Genomic DNA, 19,459 nt, shown 5'->3' on the forward strand with positions numbered 1-19,459 from the left:
CCTTTTAAACCTTCTCTGGGCTTCCACAAATAATTCAAGACCAAAATTTGCCAAATCGGTCCAGCCGTTCTCGAGTCTGCGAGTTGCGAAGAGCAATTAATTTTTATATATAGAGATATTCTGACCGCAACTTAACCTTAAATGTCGACAATGTCTGTAGTCAATTTGAGAATTAATTAATATTGTTTGACTTTAATACTATTTCTCTATACTATGGTGTAGTCTTGGCGAATTCTGTGATTAAAGAAGTGTCTTTGATAATATTCAAACTTATAATTTCAATTAATTATAGTCGAATTTCGAGTACTGCGGAACCACTAGTAATACATGAAAGAGCGTAATGGGTGTGTTAGCATGTGTATGTGTCTGTCTGTCTCTCTTTCTCTTTTTTTTCTCTCTATCTCTCTCTGTGTGTCTCTGTGTGTGTGTGCATTAAGGCACATTGCATTGACTTTAAGTTCTAATGATAAATATTAATTAGGATTTCGACTCCGGGCTCACCCCTTGACACTCGTTGAGGCAGACCGTCACCGTCCCCTTGAACTGAACGTATGTGGTATCCGGGAACTTGAAAGCTCTGAACTTCGCCGTCAGCGTGTCTCCGTCGGTGGTGACGAAGTTCTCGAACAGATACGGGTCGACGGAACATCTGAGGAAAATACGAGTTATTTATATCTAGACTCAGTGATTCTCAACCTTTTCTCGTCCCCTTTAATAAAACTTTAATGTATCAGAACCCCTCCCTGGGTAACTCCGAGCCTAATCTTGAAAATATATCTCGTTTCTTCAAGGGTCGGGCCGGTCTCTATACAGCAAAAATCGATCTAGAAATAAGACTAATAATGTACATTGGGTTTTTTCTGTTTTAAACAATATAAATTTCGTAAAATGCATTATGACAAGTTTGGCTATCATCTAACAGTCAGAGTTAGAGGGGTTCCCAAACTTATAATGTCTACTGCGCACTATGAGAATAGATTCTTTTTTGTGCCCCCATTTTTTCATCTTCTTAAAAACCACTATAGTAAGAGCTCAGTCGGTGTCTAATAGTCCTCCTAGATGAAATAACAAATCGACTCACAAGCCTCTACACAATGCCCCCATTTGTCTTCTGGGTCTCTTACCGCCCCCTTTTAGGCTTGAAGGGCCCCCTCTTACTATAGATGTTTTTCCTTCACCGTGGAAGTCAATTGTGAACATTTGTTAAGTACGTATTTCATTAGAAAATTTGGTACCCGCCTGCGGGATTTGAACACCGACACAGACGCATCTCTCGATACAAATGCACCGGGCGTTTTATCAAAGGATATTGATAGAATGCAATCTTATCAAATCAATAAAGGCAATGAAAATTCGTCGTTTTTTTTTTATTGCCCTTGTAGGCAGATGAGCATACGGCCCACCTGGTGGTGAGTGGTTACCGTCGCCCATGGACTCCAGCAATGTCAGGGGCAGAGCCAAGCCGCTGCCTACTGCTTAATACTCTCCACAAGCCTCTTTTGAAGAAGGACATGTCATAGCGCTCGGGAAACACCGTGGAGCTCATTCCAAAGCCGGATAGTACGTGACAAAAAAGATCTCTACAAGCTCACTGTTGATTAACGTAGCCGTTCCAGATAATATGGATGAACTCTGCCCCGATGGCGGCAAGTGCGATGATAAAAAGGAGATGAGGGGATCATCTCAAGCAATTCGTCGTGGCCTCTTCAGGACTCTTTAGGCCATGACGACTTTTCATTGCATTATCGGTCAAATAAACCGCGCTCACCCGTTCAGAATGATGGTTTCCTGCTGCTTCCCGGTGTCGGTGACGTGCATGTAGTTCACCAGAAGGCCATAGACGCTGGCCGACTCGTTGTTCAGGAATATCTCCATGGACAACGGCGTGCCTGGACTGACCGAGATCTCGCCCGATACCCTGGAGAAATAACAAAGTATCACAATCAGTGCGGCTCTGGAGTGAATTCAGATCATTCTGACCACTCTACCAAAGCCTTAGACCAGTTCTCCAATCTTTAGGTAATTGGGAGTATCTATGCGGAATACTCACTGCTTTCCGTTTTGCTTGACGATGGCTCCCAAGACCGGCTCTGGTGCCTTCCCTTCTTCATAACGAGTGATGTTCAGCACGCTGAAACGACAAAAGCGTTATTTTATGTTAGTGTTCCACTTTGGGGATCTGGAGAAGATATTGGTGCGAAATTCGGTCCATGAAATACTCACTTGGGCTCGTCGAAGTCGAAAGGGAATGCTCTGGAGTCCCTCTTCGTTAGATTGTGGTGCTTCCCGCTTAAGACGCAGCGGACGGAGATAGCCTCGCGGTTCCCGTTCAGACCTTCAATCAATATGTTGTGGTAGAACGTTCGACTGCCCTGGAAAAAGTAGATTAGGTTAGGAAAGACGTGAGCCTTTTGACTGTTTTGTGGATATAAATAAATAAAGCCTTATATTTCTTGAAGGTAGGTGTCTTATAAAACCAAAATTGTATCTATATGATTAACAATTATGTTTGTTGGATAGTATTAGGTACTAGGTAATCCACTGCCAAGTAGGTAATCTTTCCACTTGTATGAATCCCTCCTCTGATAAACGCCTCCTCCAATGCCTATTTTCTCAAAATTGGGTAATTTTATTGGAACGAAGTTCCTTATCGCGCGTTGTGAAAGGGGGCTAGACGGAAAAAATTCTTACGAAAAGTTGTCACGACACTTTTTGCTATAAATTCTTACGAAAAGTTGTCACGACACTTTTTAGATCCGTCATTCTGACCAATCAACGTGTAGGCGCTTATCGCGTGACATTGCTCGTATCCGATTGGTCCGCGTAATGAGTACAGTTTCTCGAGATAGCGTTTCAACAATAGTAATTAGTTCATAGTATTGTTTTTTTTCTTCTTCATAAGGCCGTAATTTATTATTATAACTTAAAAAAAAATTACAATTCCTTCACTAATTAATCGAAATGAACTTCGTTCCATCCGGGTGTCCCTTGACACCTCTGAAGTTTTTTTAACCCATTTTGTAGTTTCTACTTTCATATTTATATAAACAAGGTTAAAAATTCTGTTTTTAATGGTTGAATCGGTTAAAGATCTGCCCAACCTTTGATAAGTGATTATGGGATCAGATAGACTTCGACGACGAATGTCCACCACTTATCCTTAGACATGTATTCTCAGTTTCTATTAGTCCAACGGTTGCTTCAACCTTCAAACTAAAACGCATGACTAACAAGAAGCTAGCAGTGATTACGAAAGTGACAGTTTTTTTGGCGGCTTTGGTTTTTATCATACGATGTCATATGTCATCGTGGAAGTCATTCGTGAGCACGGGGTAGGGTCTCACAGATCAAGACTCTTGGTAGATAAATCTAGATATTTTGAATCTTTATTTCAATGGTCCCGTTCCAGCTCTAGATGTAGAGATAGCAGTATAACCTTGAAATCTACTTATCCGATTTCTCGACATCCCCTTTTCCGATTGACCAGTAAGACTAATCCTTATTAAGCCGGAATAAAGGTACTTACTGATATCTTATTAAGCACCCGGGTGACACCACATTTATGTGGGTCCTGTAGATCTAATATGAACGTGGCAACCTTCCCGTTGAATTCAGGCCGGCACGGCTTGTAATCTGAAATATGGTAATAACAAAACTTGTATACACAAAAACCGAATATCTTTATACGACAGGCTAATTAATGTTCAGTCAATAGCATCTGTATCTTTGTGGCCATTTTATCTTTTGGGCCTTTTCTTTTTATTGCATATATGGGTGGACGATCTCACAGCCCAACTCGTGTTAAGTGGTTACTGGAGCCCATAGACATCCACAACGTAAATGCCGCCACCCACCTTGAGATATGAGTTCTAAGGTCTCAGTATAGTTACAACGGCTGCCCCACCCTTCAAACCGAAACGCATTACTGCTTCACGGCAGAAATAGGCAGGGTGGCGGTTCTTACCCGTGCGGACTCACAAGAGGTCCTACCACCAGTAATTACGCAAATTATAATTTTGCGGGTTTGGTTTTTATTACACGATGTTATTCCTTCACCGTGGAAGTCAATCATGAACATTTGTTGAGTACGTATTTCATTAGAGAAATTTGTACTCGCCTAGGATTCCAACACCGCTGCATTACTCAACATGAATGCACCGGACGTCTTATCCTTTAGGCCCACGTCACAGCCGGAGTCCCGCAAGGCTCCGCCCTCTCCCCGTTACTATTCAGTTTGTATATCAACGATATACCCCGGTCTCCGGAGACCCATCTGGCGCTCTTCGCCGATGACACCGCCATCTACTACTCGTGTAGGAAGAAGGCGTTGCTTCATCGACGACTTCAGACCGCAGCTACCACCATGGGACAGTGGTTCCGGAAGTGGCGCATCGACATTAACCCCACGAAAAGCACAGCGGTGCTCTTCAAAAGGGGTCGCCCTCCGAACACCACGCTGAGCATCCCTCTCCCGACTAGGCGCGTCAACACCCCCGCCCCCGCCGTTCGCCCAATCACGATGTTCGACCAGCCCATACCGTGGGCCCCGAAGGTCAAATATTTAGGCGTCACCCTCGACAGTAGGATGACATTCCGCCCCCACATTAAGTCGGTACGCGATCGTGCCGCCTTCATCCTAGGACGTCTCTACCCGATGATATGTAGGCGAAGTAAAATGTCCCTTAGAAATAAGGTGACACTCTACAAAACTTGCATACGCCCCGTCATGACCTATGCAAGTGTAGTGTTCGCTCACGCGGCCCGCATACACTTAAAATCCTTTCAAATTATTCAATCCCGTTTTTGCAGGATAGCCGTCGGAGCCCCGTGGTTCGTCAGGAACGTCGACCTCCATGACGACCTGGACTTAGAGTCCATCAGTAAGTATCTGCAGTCGGCGTCCATGCGCCACTTCGATAAAGCGGCACGACACGAGAACCCTCTCATCGTGGCCGCCGGTAACTACATTCCCGATCCTGCGGACAGAATGGAAAGCAGTCGACGTCGCCCAAAACACGTCATCTCGGATCCTCCCGATCCACTAACGGTGCTTTTAGGTACTTCAAGCACCGGTCACCGTTCTCGTCGAACCCGTCGCTTGCGACGAAGGGCTCGACGAGTAAATTAACTCTCAGACACAGCCCACTGAGTTTCTCGCCGGATCTTCTCAGTGGGTCGCGTTTCCGATCCGGTGGTAGATTCTGCGAAGCACGACTCTTGCTAGGGTTCGTGTTAGCAACATCGTCAGGTTTGAGCCCCGTGAGCTCACCTACTGAAGTTAGGGTTACGCTGACATAGCCGCTAGGGCTATCAGCTTAGGTAGGAAAAAAAAAAAAAAAAAAAATCCTTTAGGCCACGACGACTTCAAGACAAGACAATGAGCTACATGTCATCAACATGTGTGTGTGGGGCATAGATCTATATTCTATAATGTTACGTAAATAATGTTTGAAACGTTCTTTGGTTAATTAGCTACTAGTTCAAACTACATTGGATTTTTTTTAAGTCGTAGGGTTGCCAAAATACACATATTTTCCATATTTTTTTATTTTTTTAACCGTGGACCAACAAAAATAGATATTCTTTCAAATTTATCTTTGTAAAACATTACCAAATAGTTTGCCCTAGTTACAAAATGGCAATTTAGATATCTCCGTTACACGGCATAGTCATCTTAGTTGGTGATTGAATTGTAGTTAGATTAAATTGAATTCTCATATAATTTCACATGTATTTTTGGCGTGTGCGTTAGCCCGCTGAGTTTCTCACCAACTTCGAGAGATGAGGTAGTAATCTCTCGCGACTGAACTAGGTAGGGCATTGCTACCTACCTGCCGGCTATTGTAAAAAAATTGTATGTCATTTACCTTTAATTTGGTCCAAATAAGCCACCTGACGGTCACCGTCCATCGGTATGGTGACCTTCATCAGTTCGGGAGTGCATTCTATTACCGCTTCGGAGCCTGCGAAAAAAAAAAAAATAATTATATATTTTTGGAACATTTGCATTCCATGGGTGAGCCAATCCAACTAATATTATAAACGTAAAAGTTTGTAAGAATGTATGTTTGTTAGTCTTTCACGCAAAAACTACTGGATGGATTTTAATGAAACTTTACAATAACATAGCTGCCACATCAGAATAACACATAGGCTATAATTTATAAAGATATAGTGTGAATTAGCCAAAATAATAAGTGTCAAGTAAGAAGGAAAAAAGTGCAATCTGCGAGTTATTTTGTCATGCAAAAACCGTACATAATGTAAAATGGAAATTTTTGTCTTAAATAGTCTGACAAAAAAGCCTGTGACGTTGCCTATGTTTTATTTGTAAGCCAGTATCGCCAAAATAGTGAACCGTCTACCACCGGATCGGAAACGCGACCCACTGCGAATATCCCGCGAGTAACTCAGTGGGACATTTTCGGATGTTGCTATGGGGGCATATAAGAACAATATTACTAGAGCAGTGGAGCTACCAATTTTGTTGTCCAATAGCTGATAATGATGATGATACGGAACATCATAGCATCTCATCACTATTAAAATAATTACGCGAATATATTAAAAAGGTACCGTATTCTGTGGAAGTCATCTTAAGATCACCTAACATTTGGGGTCTGTGCGAAAGATAACCAATTACATACGGTAGGGCTCGACTTTTTTTTTTGGTCAGGATGAAATCGCCGGACTTCCGCCCTCCCCTGGGGATGGAGGGCGGGGCATGTCGGAGTCGAACCGATTAAAACCACCTGTCGCTCAACAACCCACGTCCGAACCTCGGACGAGACAGAACCCATGAAAAGGCAAAGGGGGGAAAGTGAAGCGCTTAGTGCGGAGCACATCTCTCCCATCACCCTCCCCCTTGGGACGCCGGACCAGCGGTCGTCGGCGCCACGACCAGCAGCCCTGTCGGTTGGCAGGCTATCCGGAGCCCGCCAAGATGGCGCCGGTTAGAATGGGTTATCCTACGGAATACCCCGCTGGGTCAGAACCAGCGTGGGTCGAGGATAGCCGGCCTTCCATCACCCGGATGCTCTTGCGTAAAACGCGTGCAGAGCAGCTTGCACGTCGTCTTCTTAGGCCCCCTTCGCCGGTCCCCAGACTGACATATGAAGGGGACCCGAAACACTTAGAGGGCCCAGGGCTTGGGCGAGATCCGCCTCCCTGACATAGACATCTACCACGTAAATGCCGCCACCCACCTTGAGATATGGGTTCTAAGGTCTTCGTATAGTTACAACCATATAACCGGTATAGTTAAAACATAAAAGTTAGAAACGCATTATTGCTTTACACACTTGATTTGATTTGATTTGATTTGATTTGACTTGGGGTATGAATGTGACATAACAATGACTCATACCGCGGAGGTCAAACGAACAAGTCGCACGGGTCTTGGAACATTATAATGGATATGACCAAACGAAGTTTTGTGTTTAAAATAATACCTATTTTAGTCCGCATCACCGAATTATGGCCCGCATCCAATATGGCTTCGTCAAGCTATAATGTCGTTATTGCACAGAAATTGTCGATTGTTTTATTTCAAATTTGAACACAAGATAAGCGCAGGAAATACACACACAAGGTTAGCGTGGTATAGACATGTGATACGTAGAGAGAAGATGCATGAGATTAGGAGATGTATGGAAATGCTACTACAAGGTAGAGGGGAAGAGGTCGACTGAAGAAGACATGGATGGAGTGTCTGAATGACGATATGAGAGAGAGAGGAGTGAGTGTTGAGCTGACGGCTGATAGAAGAGATAGGAAGAGAAAAATTAGCTGTTCCGACCCCACCTAGTGGGATAAGATGGAGAAAAAGAAGAAAATAAGCGCAGGAAACGTTATAGAAGCAAGCCGAATTATTCTGTGGTTTATTAGTCTGTGGTTTATTCAAACCCCTGTCGTTTAGATTCATAGTGACTACGCGAAATACCATTGAACAGTAAGGTTCGAAAAGCTAACTGGTCCTAGATATTGCAACATAAGGAATCAGGAACTAGCAATTTCACGTATTCTATTATCCTGTTGACATCGGTCAGGACATTAGACAGATGCGCACAAAAAGGGCCTTATGTCATGTGCTCCCACACCATTTACGGTGCCATGTTTGTAGCAACTGATGGTGTATATATCGATGGCAGGACATAATAAGAAAATGAAATCCTCTCGAAACATGTTTTTTTTATTGCCTTTGTAGGCAGACGAGCATGCGGCCTACCTGATGGTGAGTGGTTAACGTCGCCCATGGACTTTGGCAATGTCAGGGACAGAGCCAAGCCACTGCTTACCGCTTAATACTCTCCATAAGCCTCTTTTGAAGAAGGACATGTCATGGAACTCGGGAAACACCGTGGAGGGGAGCTTATTCCATAGCCGGATGGTACGTGGCAAAAAAGACCTCTGGAAACGCACTGTCGATGAACGCAGCGGTTCCAGATAATATGGATTAACTCTGCTCCGATGGCGGGAGGTGCGATGATAAAAAGGAGATGAAGGGATCATCTCAAGCAATTCCTCAGAGCACTCCCCATGGAACATACGGTACAAAATAAAGAGGGAACCGAAGGCCCTCCGCAGACCCAGAGGCTCCAAGCGATCCGTAAGAAATGGTCATGACCCCCAGCAGCGAGGAAACGACGCGAGGAGAAGGAGGAGTTTGCAGCAAAAACCTCTGAATACACGGAAGTCTAATAAAGGACAATAGGGCAATAGACAGTAACTATAATAATTTAACATATCAAATCTTTGTGACCAGAGACCGGAGACCAGTATTCATCGCGGCGAGTGTGACGGCTCTTGACATGTTAATGAAACTGACCTCTCAACACAGGAATGTATTGTGCAATCTCTGAAGATCTCAGTAAAATCTTGGCAGTAAAATATCCGAGTGTCCGCATTTCTATGTATTCCCGGCCTATCGGTCCTACGTCCAGTATTGTTTGTTGACGCTTGGCGTAACACCAGAAGATTTGGCGATTTCTTAAGGTATAGCGACAGTCGTATTGCTGTCCCGGTTCGACAAATGCCTTTTGTTGCCAAACCCCAAAAATTGATATCCAAACTACTGGAATCTATTGTATGTTCTAGAAAATTCTAAGCATAGTTAAAACGACGATAGGCGATATGAGAGACAAACGAACCACTTCAGCAAAACGGAAAAAACTGTGAACTGAAATAGCAAAGTCTACCTTAATTATCGTAATAATTAAGTTGCAACTCATTTAGTTTTTTGATTGGAAGAGTTTTTATTTATCATGAGACACAATTAGAAAACTCTATTCATAGTTGAGACTACGCTTATGGAATCAAAAGCAAATGGATCATTTATAATGAGACGTATTCACAATTTTGGTAGGTTGATAATTGACCACTATACGACGGCAATGACGAAGGTTCCTATAACATAAGACCCGCCGAGATATACAATGCAATGCAATATTTATTGCCGGGTACTGTACGTTTTAACTATGAGAGCGCAAAACCTATGAAGTCATCGTGGCCTAAAGGATAACACGTCCGGTGCATTCGTATCTAGCGATGCACCGGTGTTCGAATCCCGCAGGCGGGTACCAATTTTTCTAATGAAATACATACTTGACAAATGTTCACGATTGACTTCCACGGTGAAGGAATAACATCGTGTAATAAAAATGAAACCCGCAAAATTATAATTTGCGTAATCACTGGTGGTAGGACCTTTTGTGAGTCCGCACGGGTAAGTACCACCGTCCTGCCTATTTCTACCGTGAAGCAGTAATGCGTTTCGGTTTGAAGGGTGGGGCAGCCGTTGCAACTATACTGAGACTTTATAACTTATATCTCAAGATGGGTGGTGCATTTATGTTGTAAATGTGTATGGGTTTCAGTTACCACTTAACACCAGCCTTGAAAATGTTTAAATCGCTTCGGACCTCAGTAAAACGCTTTCAGCTCACAGCTTACAATTTATAAGCTAAGTAAACAGTTATTCTAAGCTCGCAAAGTAACCGCCGATAACTCTATAGTAATTTATGTTCATAGTACCATCGGCCTATGGCCATATTATAATTGAATGAGCATTATCAATAAGCTTTCGACTTTGGAATTGAAAAGCTTCAACGCGCTTTCTATAGAATTGAATGTGCGAATGTAATGGAATCTTTCAATTAAAATTTCAATCATTTCTAATTGCCGCCTTCATAAGATTCGATGATGGTGTGTTAGTCTAATGATTAATGAACTAACGTAAGAATTTTCTTGTAAAACATGAGAAATTTTAATTATATACTGTTAAGTGCTAACTACAGGTGATTGGTTTTTTTTTATTGCTTAGATAGGTGGACGAACTCACAGTCCACCTGGTGTTAAGTGGTAACTGAAACCCATAGACATCTACAAGATAAATGCGCCACCCAACTTGAGATATAAGTTATATGGTCTCAGTATAGCTGCAACTGCTGCCCCGACCTTCAAACCGAAACGCATTACTGCTTCACAGTAGAAATAGGCAGAATGGTGGTACCTACCCGCGCGGACTCATAAGAAGTCCTATCACCAGTAATTACGCAAATTATAATTTTGCGGGTTTGATTTTTATTACACCATGTTTTTTTTACTTTTATTGCTTAGATGCGTTGACGAGCTTACAGCCCACCTGGTGTAAAGTGGTTACTAGAGCCCATGGACATCTACAACGTAAATGCGCTACCCACCTTGAGATATAAGTTCTAAGATCTCAGTATAGTTACATATGTTATTCCTTCACCGTGAAAGTCAATCGTGAACATTTGTTAAGTACGTGTTTCATTAGAAAAATTGGCACCCGCCTGCGGGATTCGAACACCGGTGCATCGCGTCATACGAATGCATCGGACGTCTTATCCTTTAGGCCACGACGACTTCACCTCAAATTCTTAATTCGGGGCGAATGTATTACGTTGCATTTCTTCGAGATAAAGTTTTGCTTGTATCACCAAATCCTCTATTCTTAAACGATTTTCAATAATGCGGAAGAGAAGTTTTTTTTTATTGCTTAGATGGATGGACGAGCTCACAGCCCACCTAATGTTAAGTGGAGCCCATAGACATCTACAACGTAAATGCACCACCCACCTCGAGATATAAGTTCTAAGGTCTCAGTATAGTTACAACGGCTGCCCCGCCCTTCAAACCGAGTGCATCATTGTTGCGTCAATTGTGTATCGTTGGCAACAGGTGCAATCATTTATGTACTCCGCGCAATGGAATGCGAGTTTGATACTGTAGTCTAATATTAATTTGATCGTTATTTATTTTATTTATTTATTAAGCTATTGCATAGCTTCTATCGCGGGCCTTGAGCGCGGCGACTAAATCAAGAAATTCCGTAACGAAGATAACCTGACACCCCCACTACGCCTACTGTGTAGCTCGCGTTCAACACATTCACACGTTGCGCTGGTGTAGTGTTTGTGAATAAGCGCGCGGCGTGATGTCGCACTGCATGAGCATCATGAAAAGTCTGCCCATCTCTCTCTCACGCGATCTAGCTTGTGAGTGTGAAGGGGACAGTTAATGTTTTGCTTTTGTTAATGTTTATAAATATAGCGTGGTCTTATTTTTATTATTGTTTTAATATTAAATTATTATTGTCTAATTGTAATTGCATAAGTTGGTAAAAAATGCTTTGCAATAGCTCTACCGCGGCAGTCCCCGAGTGCCACACGTCTTTTTTTTTTACTTAATATATTTTGTACACACAGCTGTTAGAAGAAACACGACAATAAGGATACAGAGTACAAGGGCACTACTTATTTCATGTTGAAATCTCTTCCAGTAGGCCCGCAGAAGGAAAGAAGAATTAGGAACATAAACCTAGTGCATACAGTAAACATTACATATAATAATATATACATATTACAAACGATGTTTTATGACAACTAGATGATGACCGGGCTTTGCTCGTTTTTTTTGGACATCGCCATCTTGTTGTGTTTTTAAAGCGGTTAGTTGCCCTCAATTAAGAAAAATAGTATTATTATTCGCCAATAGATGTCGGGAAGAGTTGATTATTGAAAACACGAATAAAACAACATTTTCTGAAAATAAATCGTAGCTAGATCGATTTATCGCCCCCGAAATCCCCTGTATACTAAATTTTATGAAAACCGTTTCCGAGATTTAGATTATATATATATATTAATATACAAGAATTGCTCGTTTAAAGGTATAAGATAAAACAAAAGTGAATTCAAACCGTAAAAGTCAAATTTAATTAAGTCTGTATTTGTATCTCCATCTTTAGTCTTTTGCGTGTGTATCTATGCAATTGATTAACATCGCCCTTTGAGTTTACAAGCGTAACGATGATTTCTTCCTTAGTTCTAGGCTTGAACACGATTTGAACCGTGACCGTTTGGACCGTGTAAACATTTCTTTCGCGTTTTATTTTCTTGACTATTTAGAAGTGTAGATTAAGGGACGGCAAGTTCTTTGGGTTATTGCATTACCGAAGTGGTCATGATTTTGAAGTGATAACTTCTTATGGGAGGATCGGAAAAGCGACCCACTGAGAAGATCTCGGTAGACTCAGTGGGCTGTGTCTGAGGGTTAATTTACTCGTCGAGCCCTTCGTCGCAAGCGACGGGTTCGACGAGAACGATGACCGGTGCTTGAGGTACCTAAAAGCACCGTTAGTGGATCGGGAGGATCTGAAATGACGTGCTTGGGGCCATGTCGACTGCTTTCCATTCTCTCCGCAGGATCGGGAATGTAGTTAACGGCGGCCACGATGAGAGGGTTCTCGTGTCGTGCCGCTTTATCGAAGTGGCGAGCCGGGAATTAGTTCACGACCGTACTGGACTCATCCGAAGCGGAGATCCCAGTTGTAAAGAATGTAGCTACTGTCCTCTATTTTGCATCTCCGGTCTAGTCTAACCGGATGCAGGATTACCGTGCTCATTACGAAGACAAACTTTTTATTGGATTTGATCCGCGTACGCTTACATATACAGGGTGTCCCAGAAAGAATGGATAGCCCTGAAACACCTCATAGTAGAGCTATTGGGTATACAAAATAAAAAATAAATAAAAAAAGTCTTAGGTAGTACTGAACATGGTTGCGATGTTTATGGACACCAGTAGCTACTCAATGCCAAGACGATCGTAAGCTCATTAAATCGTATAAGGAATAAAAAATACTAGAGGTCCCGCAGTAGTCGAAATTCGACTATAATTAATTGGAATTGTAAGTTTGTACACTATTATGATTGTATTTTATACTTCTATAATCACAAATTTCGCCAAGACTACACTATAAAAAATATTAACAAAGACAAACATTATTTAATCTATTCTCAATTTGACAACAGACGTCAAGAACAAAAGTTTGACAATAAATAGTATGCATGCGTGTGTCCGTCAAATACATGGTATGTAGTGTGTGTAATGTTTTCTTTATTGATTTTATGTAACTTTTATGCATTATTTTAAAAAACATATTAGCATTGTGCACTTCTTCTCTATATTCTCTATAAGTGTGGAAAATTTCATACTCCTCCGTCCGCGCAATTTTCGTAAAAAGGGATACAAAGTTTTTGCTTCACGTATTAATATATAGATAACAAGAACTTTGTTTGAAAAGTGTCACCATTGAGCTAATGAGTTCGATTCTTTTACCCACAACTAGTATGTGTTAGTATAGTTGTATGTATATGCATAAACCTGTAGCTCTGTACTACTGAACCCGTTCCAACTAGGGTAGCAAGGTCACCGTGTTATCGTAGGGTTCCGCGCTGTTAAAAACCAATAAAAGAAAGCTTTGAAAAAAATTATAAGGCATCAATCTTTTAATATGTTATTGTGGACTTTAGTCTTTGCCTCAACTATTGGTTTTCAAAATTTTTGTTAAGAGTTATTTTTTTATGAAACAACTAGCTGACCCGGCATACTTCGTAGTGCCTCAATCGATAAATAAAAAGATCTAAGCTTTTGTATAAAACAAACTTAAAACAAACAAAAGGAATCCGTCCGACGGAGGACACATCAAAGGAAAAACAAAATTGTCATTTTTATTTGATGCCGAGCATTTTCATATTTATCTACCTATTAATCCCGCTCTGGACTTCACGAATAATTCAATAATATTTTTGCTTTATTTATTACTATCGACGCGCTCTCGCTTCGCTTCGGAAACATTAAATTTTATTATTGATGGCTGAGTCCCGCGATGTGAAGCCACGGGGCGAAGCTAGCCTAAGTTACTCCTTATATCATCAGCTACCTATCAGTCAAAGCCCCGTCAAAATCGGTCCAGCCGTTCCAGAGATTAACCGGAACAAACAGACAGACAGACACAGACAGACAGACAAAAATTGTAAAAAATGTTATTTTGGTGTATGTACCGTATATACATATATTCATATGCATGTAGTAAAAAGAGGCTATTTCAATATTACAAACAGACACTCCAATTTTATTTATATGTATAGATACAAGATATGCGAGAATTTTACTGTCGAGGACTCCATTACAAATAGCTTTACACTTGAACAGGCTTTGTGAAAATTCTGAATGCAATATGTCGATACACAAACTGCGTCCCGTCTCTATTAGTCCAGTTCTATTTCACTCATTATTAACCGCATCATTTTGTCCGCAACCAGTCGCTGTTCTTTGAAACCTGTTGTATTTTAATATTTTTTTATCAGTCTTATTTTTGCAACCGATAATGGTTTTGTTTGAGCCGAACGACGTATTTGTGGCGATCGGGCTGCGATACCGTTGCGATTTCGACCTTAAGTCTGAGGGGGACGGCGGAGTTCACGTTGTGATATCTATAATCTCTGGTAGCTGTTTGACTCCAAGTATTATGAGTTCGTTTTTTTTTTATTGCTCAGACAGGTGGATGAGCGTAAGACCCACTTGGTGTCAGGTGGTTACAGAAGCTCACAGAAATGATTAACGTAATCGCCTCACTTACGAATAAAGTGACTGAAAATCAACTCGAAAATTATTTGACAACCTTAAAAGAGAATTAGTGGAATTTGGTGTGACAGCCCTGTAGTTGGATGTTCAGTTTTTCATCACTCAAGCAGGAGACGGTTGACTACGTTTGACATAGATCGCGACGTGTCAGGTCAGTAATGTGGTTCCATCTAGTAGGTCTTGGGACTTGTCTAGAACTTTAAATAGAATTGTTAGTCTAGATCCTCAGTTCCCAAAGTGGATAGTCGAGTGGAGACTACGTTAGCGTGAAAAATATATATAGGGAGTTCACGAATAATGATTTGCTTTCGATAATGAAGAACTATTTATTTGTGAAGAATTTTGTGAGGAATAAAATTTCTTTTTGTGTGAGAAATTGAGAATTGTGCCTTTGGGTTGGTATGGACATGTGATGAGACCAAATGAAAATGAGGTTGGTAAGAGAGCGTTAACTATGAATGTGGAAGGATATAGAGGAAGAGGTAGACCTAAGAAGTAATGGATGGATTGCGTGATAGACGGTATGTGTAAGAGGGGAATGAGCGAATGGTATATGATAGAAGAGTATGGAAGGAGAAAACATGTTGCGCCGACCACAGATGACTAGAGAGAGAAGGGCAGGAGAATGATGATATTTTTTTATTGCTTAAATTTTGAAAGCTGTCTACGAGAAAAAAGTTTGGGAGCCTCTGATCTAGATTAACATAAAATATCAAGTCCGTTGTCCCTAATGACGTGTTATAATAATCCTTATCCTCCTTTGTGCGTTGATAATCAATGCTGAGGGTCGTGGTCTTGTGAGGCTTTCTTGGGAAAATACATTGGGAGTTTATAACCGCTGTTTTGGCCGTGGGCGGAGAGGTATTTGGCGGAGTACCCAGTATTGCGTGTAAGGATTCTCTGTATCCCCGAGGGCTGTGGAATTCGTGTTACGCGACCTTTGACCCCGCAATACCTCTGTTATAATGCACAGTCCCACTCTTAGAGCCCGCTAAGTTTCTCGCCGGATCTTCTCAGTGGGTCGCGTTTCCGGTCCGGCGGTAGATTCTGCGAAGCACTGCTCTTGTTAGGGCCAGTGTTAGCAACACTCCCGGTTTGAGCCCCGTGAGCTCACCTACATGTTAGGGCGAAGCTGAAATAGGCTATCAGCATAGGTAGGAAAACAAAAGAATATTATTAGTCCTTCTATTAGCTAGTGCATGACACTTACAAGCTAATCGTATGGTATGGTCTTCTGACGGAACCTGATTTTCTTTGCCTAAGACCATCTCCCTTTCTTTCCCTCTCATCATCTAACAAGGATCTTCCGCATCTTCTCAGTGGGTCGTGATTCTGATCCGGCGGTAGATTCTGCGAAGCGCTGCTCTTGCTAGGGCCAGTGTTAGCAACATCTCCGGTTTGAGCCCCGTGAGCTCATCTACTAGTTCGGTGAATCAAGAATAACCCCTTGAGGTTACTAGAATAGGTAGGAAAAAAAAAACCCGGTCTGCCTTGTCTTACTGAATCATTCGGGTTATGAGGGTCACCCGTGAGCCGTTTAGAATATCTAAACTAGACGGTAATGGTCGCTAATTTTTATCTTGAGTGCAAATTATCGCTTTTTTATTTTTATTTTTGTAATCAAAATCTCAAGTTAATAAAAATTACTGGTTCCCTGATTTCGGCTTGGCTCAAATGGTATAGTTCTCTAGGTTCACTGGTGGATCTTGAAGCGCACGACGTGTTAAAGCAAATGTCATAAAAAAACCACATTTTCCTTAAAAAAATCATTATTTAAAAAATCCATCCTTAATACGCGCATACCTTTTTAAAGCTACTAATAGAACATCAGAAGAAAAAGATTTCGTACGAACTTCAATAGACCTATACAAAAGAATGGACAGCTCATTTCGGACGTCCAATTTTAATCACATCAAGATGTCAGATTGATTACATTCGATTTATGAGCTAGGAATAAATACAGCGTGTTCGTTAACTAACGTATTTAGCTCGTCATCTATATATGAAGTGGTAATGGTATCACCGGTATACTAGGTGATATCCGATACTCGTACTAGGTGATATATAGTAACAATAAGCTTCGGAGCTTAATGACCTCTGTTATTTACATCACAACGAGTGACTGGTTTTTTGTGAAATTAATACAGGTTCAAGCAGCGAAGATGTCGTACTGGAAGTCGTAACGGGAGCACAGATCCATTTTTCCCTCCCTATGCTGGTATGGCGCTGAGACCTGGTCACTGAAATCTGCAGACCGCAGACGCATTGACGCCTTTGAAATGTGGTGCTGGAGAAAGATGCTGCGTATTCCATGGACAGCATTTCGGACCAATGTATTAATCTTGCAAGAACTCAAAATCTCCTCGCGGCTGTCATCCGGGTGTCTTCGCAGAGTCCTTGAATACTTTGGTCACATCGCATGGAAGGATGGTAGTAATCTCGAGAGGCTCATCGTGACTGGTAAGGTAGATGGGAAAAGACCTCGGGGGCGCAGCCCAGTACGTTGGTCCGATCAGATCCGCACCACTCTGGATTCCACGTTTCACAACGCCCTCCACACCGCCAGAGACAAGAATGGATGGAGAAAGATCGTGCGTGCGAAGGTGATACAAAAGGGTGGTCACGACCCTCAGCAATGAGGAATACGACGCAAGGAGGAGATGCTGATAGCTTTAACAGCCTATTTCAGCTTCTTCTTAATTGCTTAGTGGAGTGGACGAGCTCACGGCCCACCTGGTGTTAAGCGGTTACCGGAGCCCATAGCCATCTACAACGTAAATGCCGCCACCCACCTTGAGATATAAGTTTTAAGGTATAAGTTATAAGTTCTAAGGCGATGGTATTAAGATCGGGCCCTTTTTTCTTTGGACTCCACATCGATGATAATCACTTATCATTCGGTTGACCGTGAGCTCGTTTACTTGGTGCAATCAAAATTTGGGGGTCGAAGTTGCATAACGTCCGTAGGAGATTACCCCACCGCTACCCTACACGTGACCCCTGGGTGGTGCTAATAGTGCAACAACCTGGCAACCGAACTGTCCTCCTGAGGATCTCCCGGTTCCAACTACACTGCGTCAATTATAAACCCTAATATGCCTGGATGCGCTCGAAGAAATGCAAGCACCAATCAGTGCCAAATGACTAAAGACATAGGACCTTCCGTTCGTGTCTGTTCTTTAAACATAGAAGGTATTAGCCAGGCCAAAACTGAATGCATGCTCAGAATTGCCATAGATAATAAGATTGACATCATTCTGCTACAAGAGACCCACACTGCTGACCTCGCGCAACTCGCTAGAAGAGGAACGATTCCCGGCTTCCGCATGATCTGCGCTACATTTCATCCCCAATACGGCACTGCCACATACATACGAGAGGCCCTGCTGCCTTCAGCTTCAATTATATGCACCTCCACAGACACCGAAAACATCGCTATGTCAACGATCCAAGTGGGAGAAATGATAGTTTGTAACCTGTACAAACCTCCGAATAGCACATGGCCCCAACCAGCACTTCCAAACTATGGGCACCCGTCCATCGTAGTAGGCGACTTTAATAGCCACCACACCAGCTGGGGATATAAAAATAATGATGCTAACGGAGAATCTGTTGTCAAGTGGGCAGATGAATCCAGCTACTTCCTGGTCCACAGTAACAAAGACAAAGGCACCTTCAAATCCGCACGCTGGGGTCGTGAATATAACCCGGACCTCGCCTTCGTCTCCTTGGACTGCAAACGCAGACCCCTCCAGGTGAACAGGACTGTGCTACAAGACTTTCCACACAGCCAACACCGCCCAGTTCTTCTCGACATCGGCCTGAAAATACCTATCATACAATCATATCCCGCACCACGCTGGAACTTCACTAAAGCTGACTGGGAACGCTATACGAAGACACTCGATGATTCCATTAGGTGGATACCACCCCTTCGGGAAAACTATGAAAGATTCCTAAAGCTAGTACTTTCCACAGCTAAAAAATGCATTCCAAGGGGATACCCGAAGCAATATATACCATGCTGGACTACCAAAACTGAAGCTCTATGGCAAGAGTTCATAACTACTAGCGACCGGAATGTTGCTCACGAACTCATTGAGTCCCTCAATGAAGCACGACAAGCTAAATGGGAAAGCACAGTCCAAGATATGAACTTCGCACACTCAAGCCGTAAAGCCTGGCACCTACTTAAACGCTTCACTTCTGGAACTACCAGCCAGAAGAGTGAACCAAAAGTATGCCCCAGTAAAATTGCGGATAGGATTGTAAAACTGTCTAAAGCACCCAGCCACAAAAACCCGTGAGGTGCGTAAGGATCTTAAATCTCTTAAGGCAGACACTGCTTCAGACCCTTATTTTAGCCGTCCAGTTACAGCAGACGAGATAACTGCCAGTATCAGAGCTATTAAGGGAAACAAAGCATGTGGAGAAGACAAAATCTTTCCAGAGTTCATAAAACACAGTGGACCCCACACCCGTGTGTGGCTCGCAAAATTCCTCACGA

At 42.4% G+C, this 19,459-nt stretch overlaps 1 protein-coding gene across 1 annotated transcript in view; it reads right to left on the bottom strand.

Annotated features, from left to right (window-relative positions):
• LOC101738839 (uncharacterized) overlaps positions 1-19,459 on the bottom strand; it is a 54,967-nt gene that overhangs the window by 5,517 nt on the left and 29,991 nt on the right. Inside the window, exons 3-8 of the mRNA XM_062673096.1 lie at positions 5,868-5,963; positions 3,527-3,633; positions 2,224-2,372; positions 2,051-2,131; positions 1,769-1,918; positions 502-649 (exon numbers count right to left, since the gene is read on the bottom strand). Of these exons, the coding sequence (XP_062529080.1) occupies positions 502-649; positions 1,769-1,918; positions 2,051-2,131; positions 2,224-2,372; positions 3,527-3,633; positions 5,868-5,963 (731 nt within the window). The remainder of the gene's footprint in view (positions 1-501; positions 650-1,768; positions 1,919-2,050; positions 2,132-2,223; positions 2,373-3,526; positions 3,634-5,867; positions 5,964-19,459) is intronic.

Source organism: Bombyx mori, chromosome 2 (genome assembly GCF_030269925.1).
Source record: "Bombyx mori chromosome 2, ASM3026992v2".
Taxonomy (NCBI): domain Eukaryota; kingdom Metazoa; phylum Arthropoda; class Insecta; order Lepidoptera; family Bombycidae; genus Bombyx; species Bombyx mori.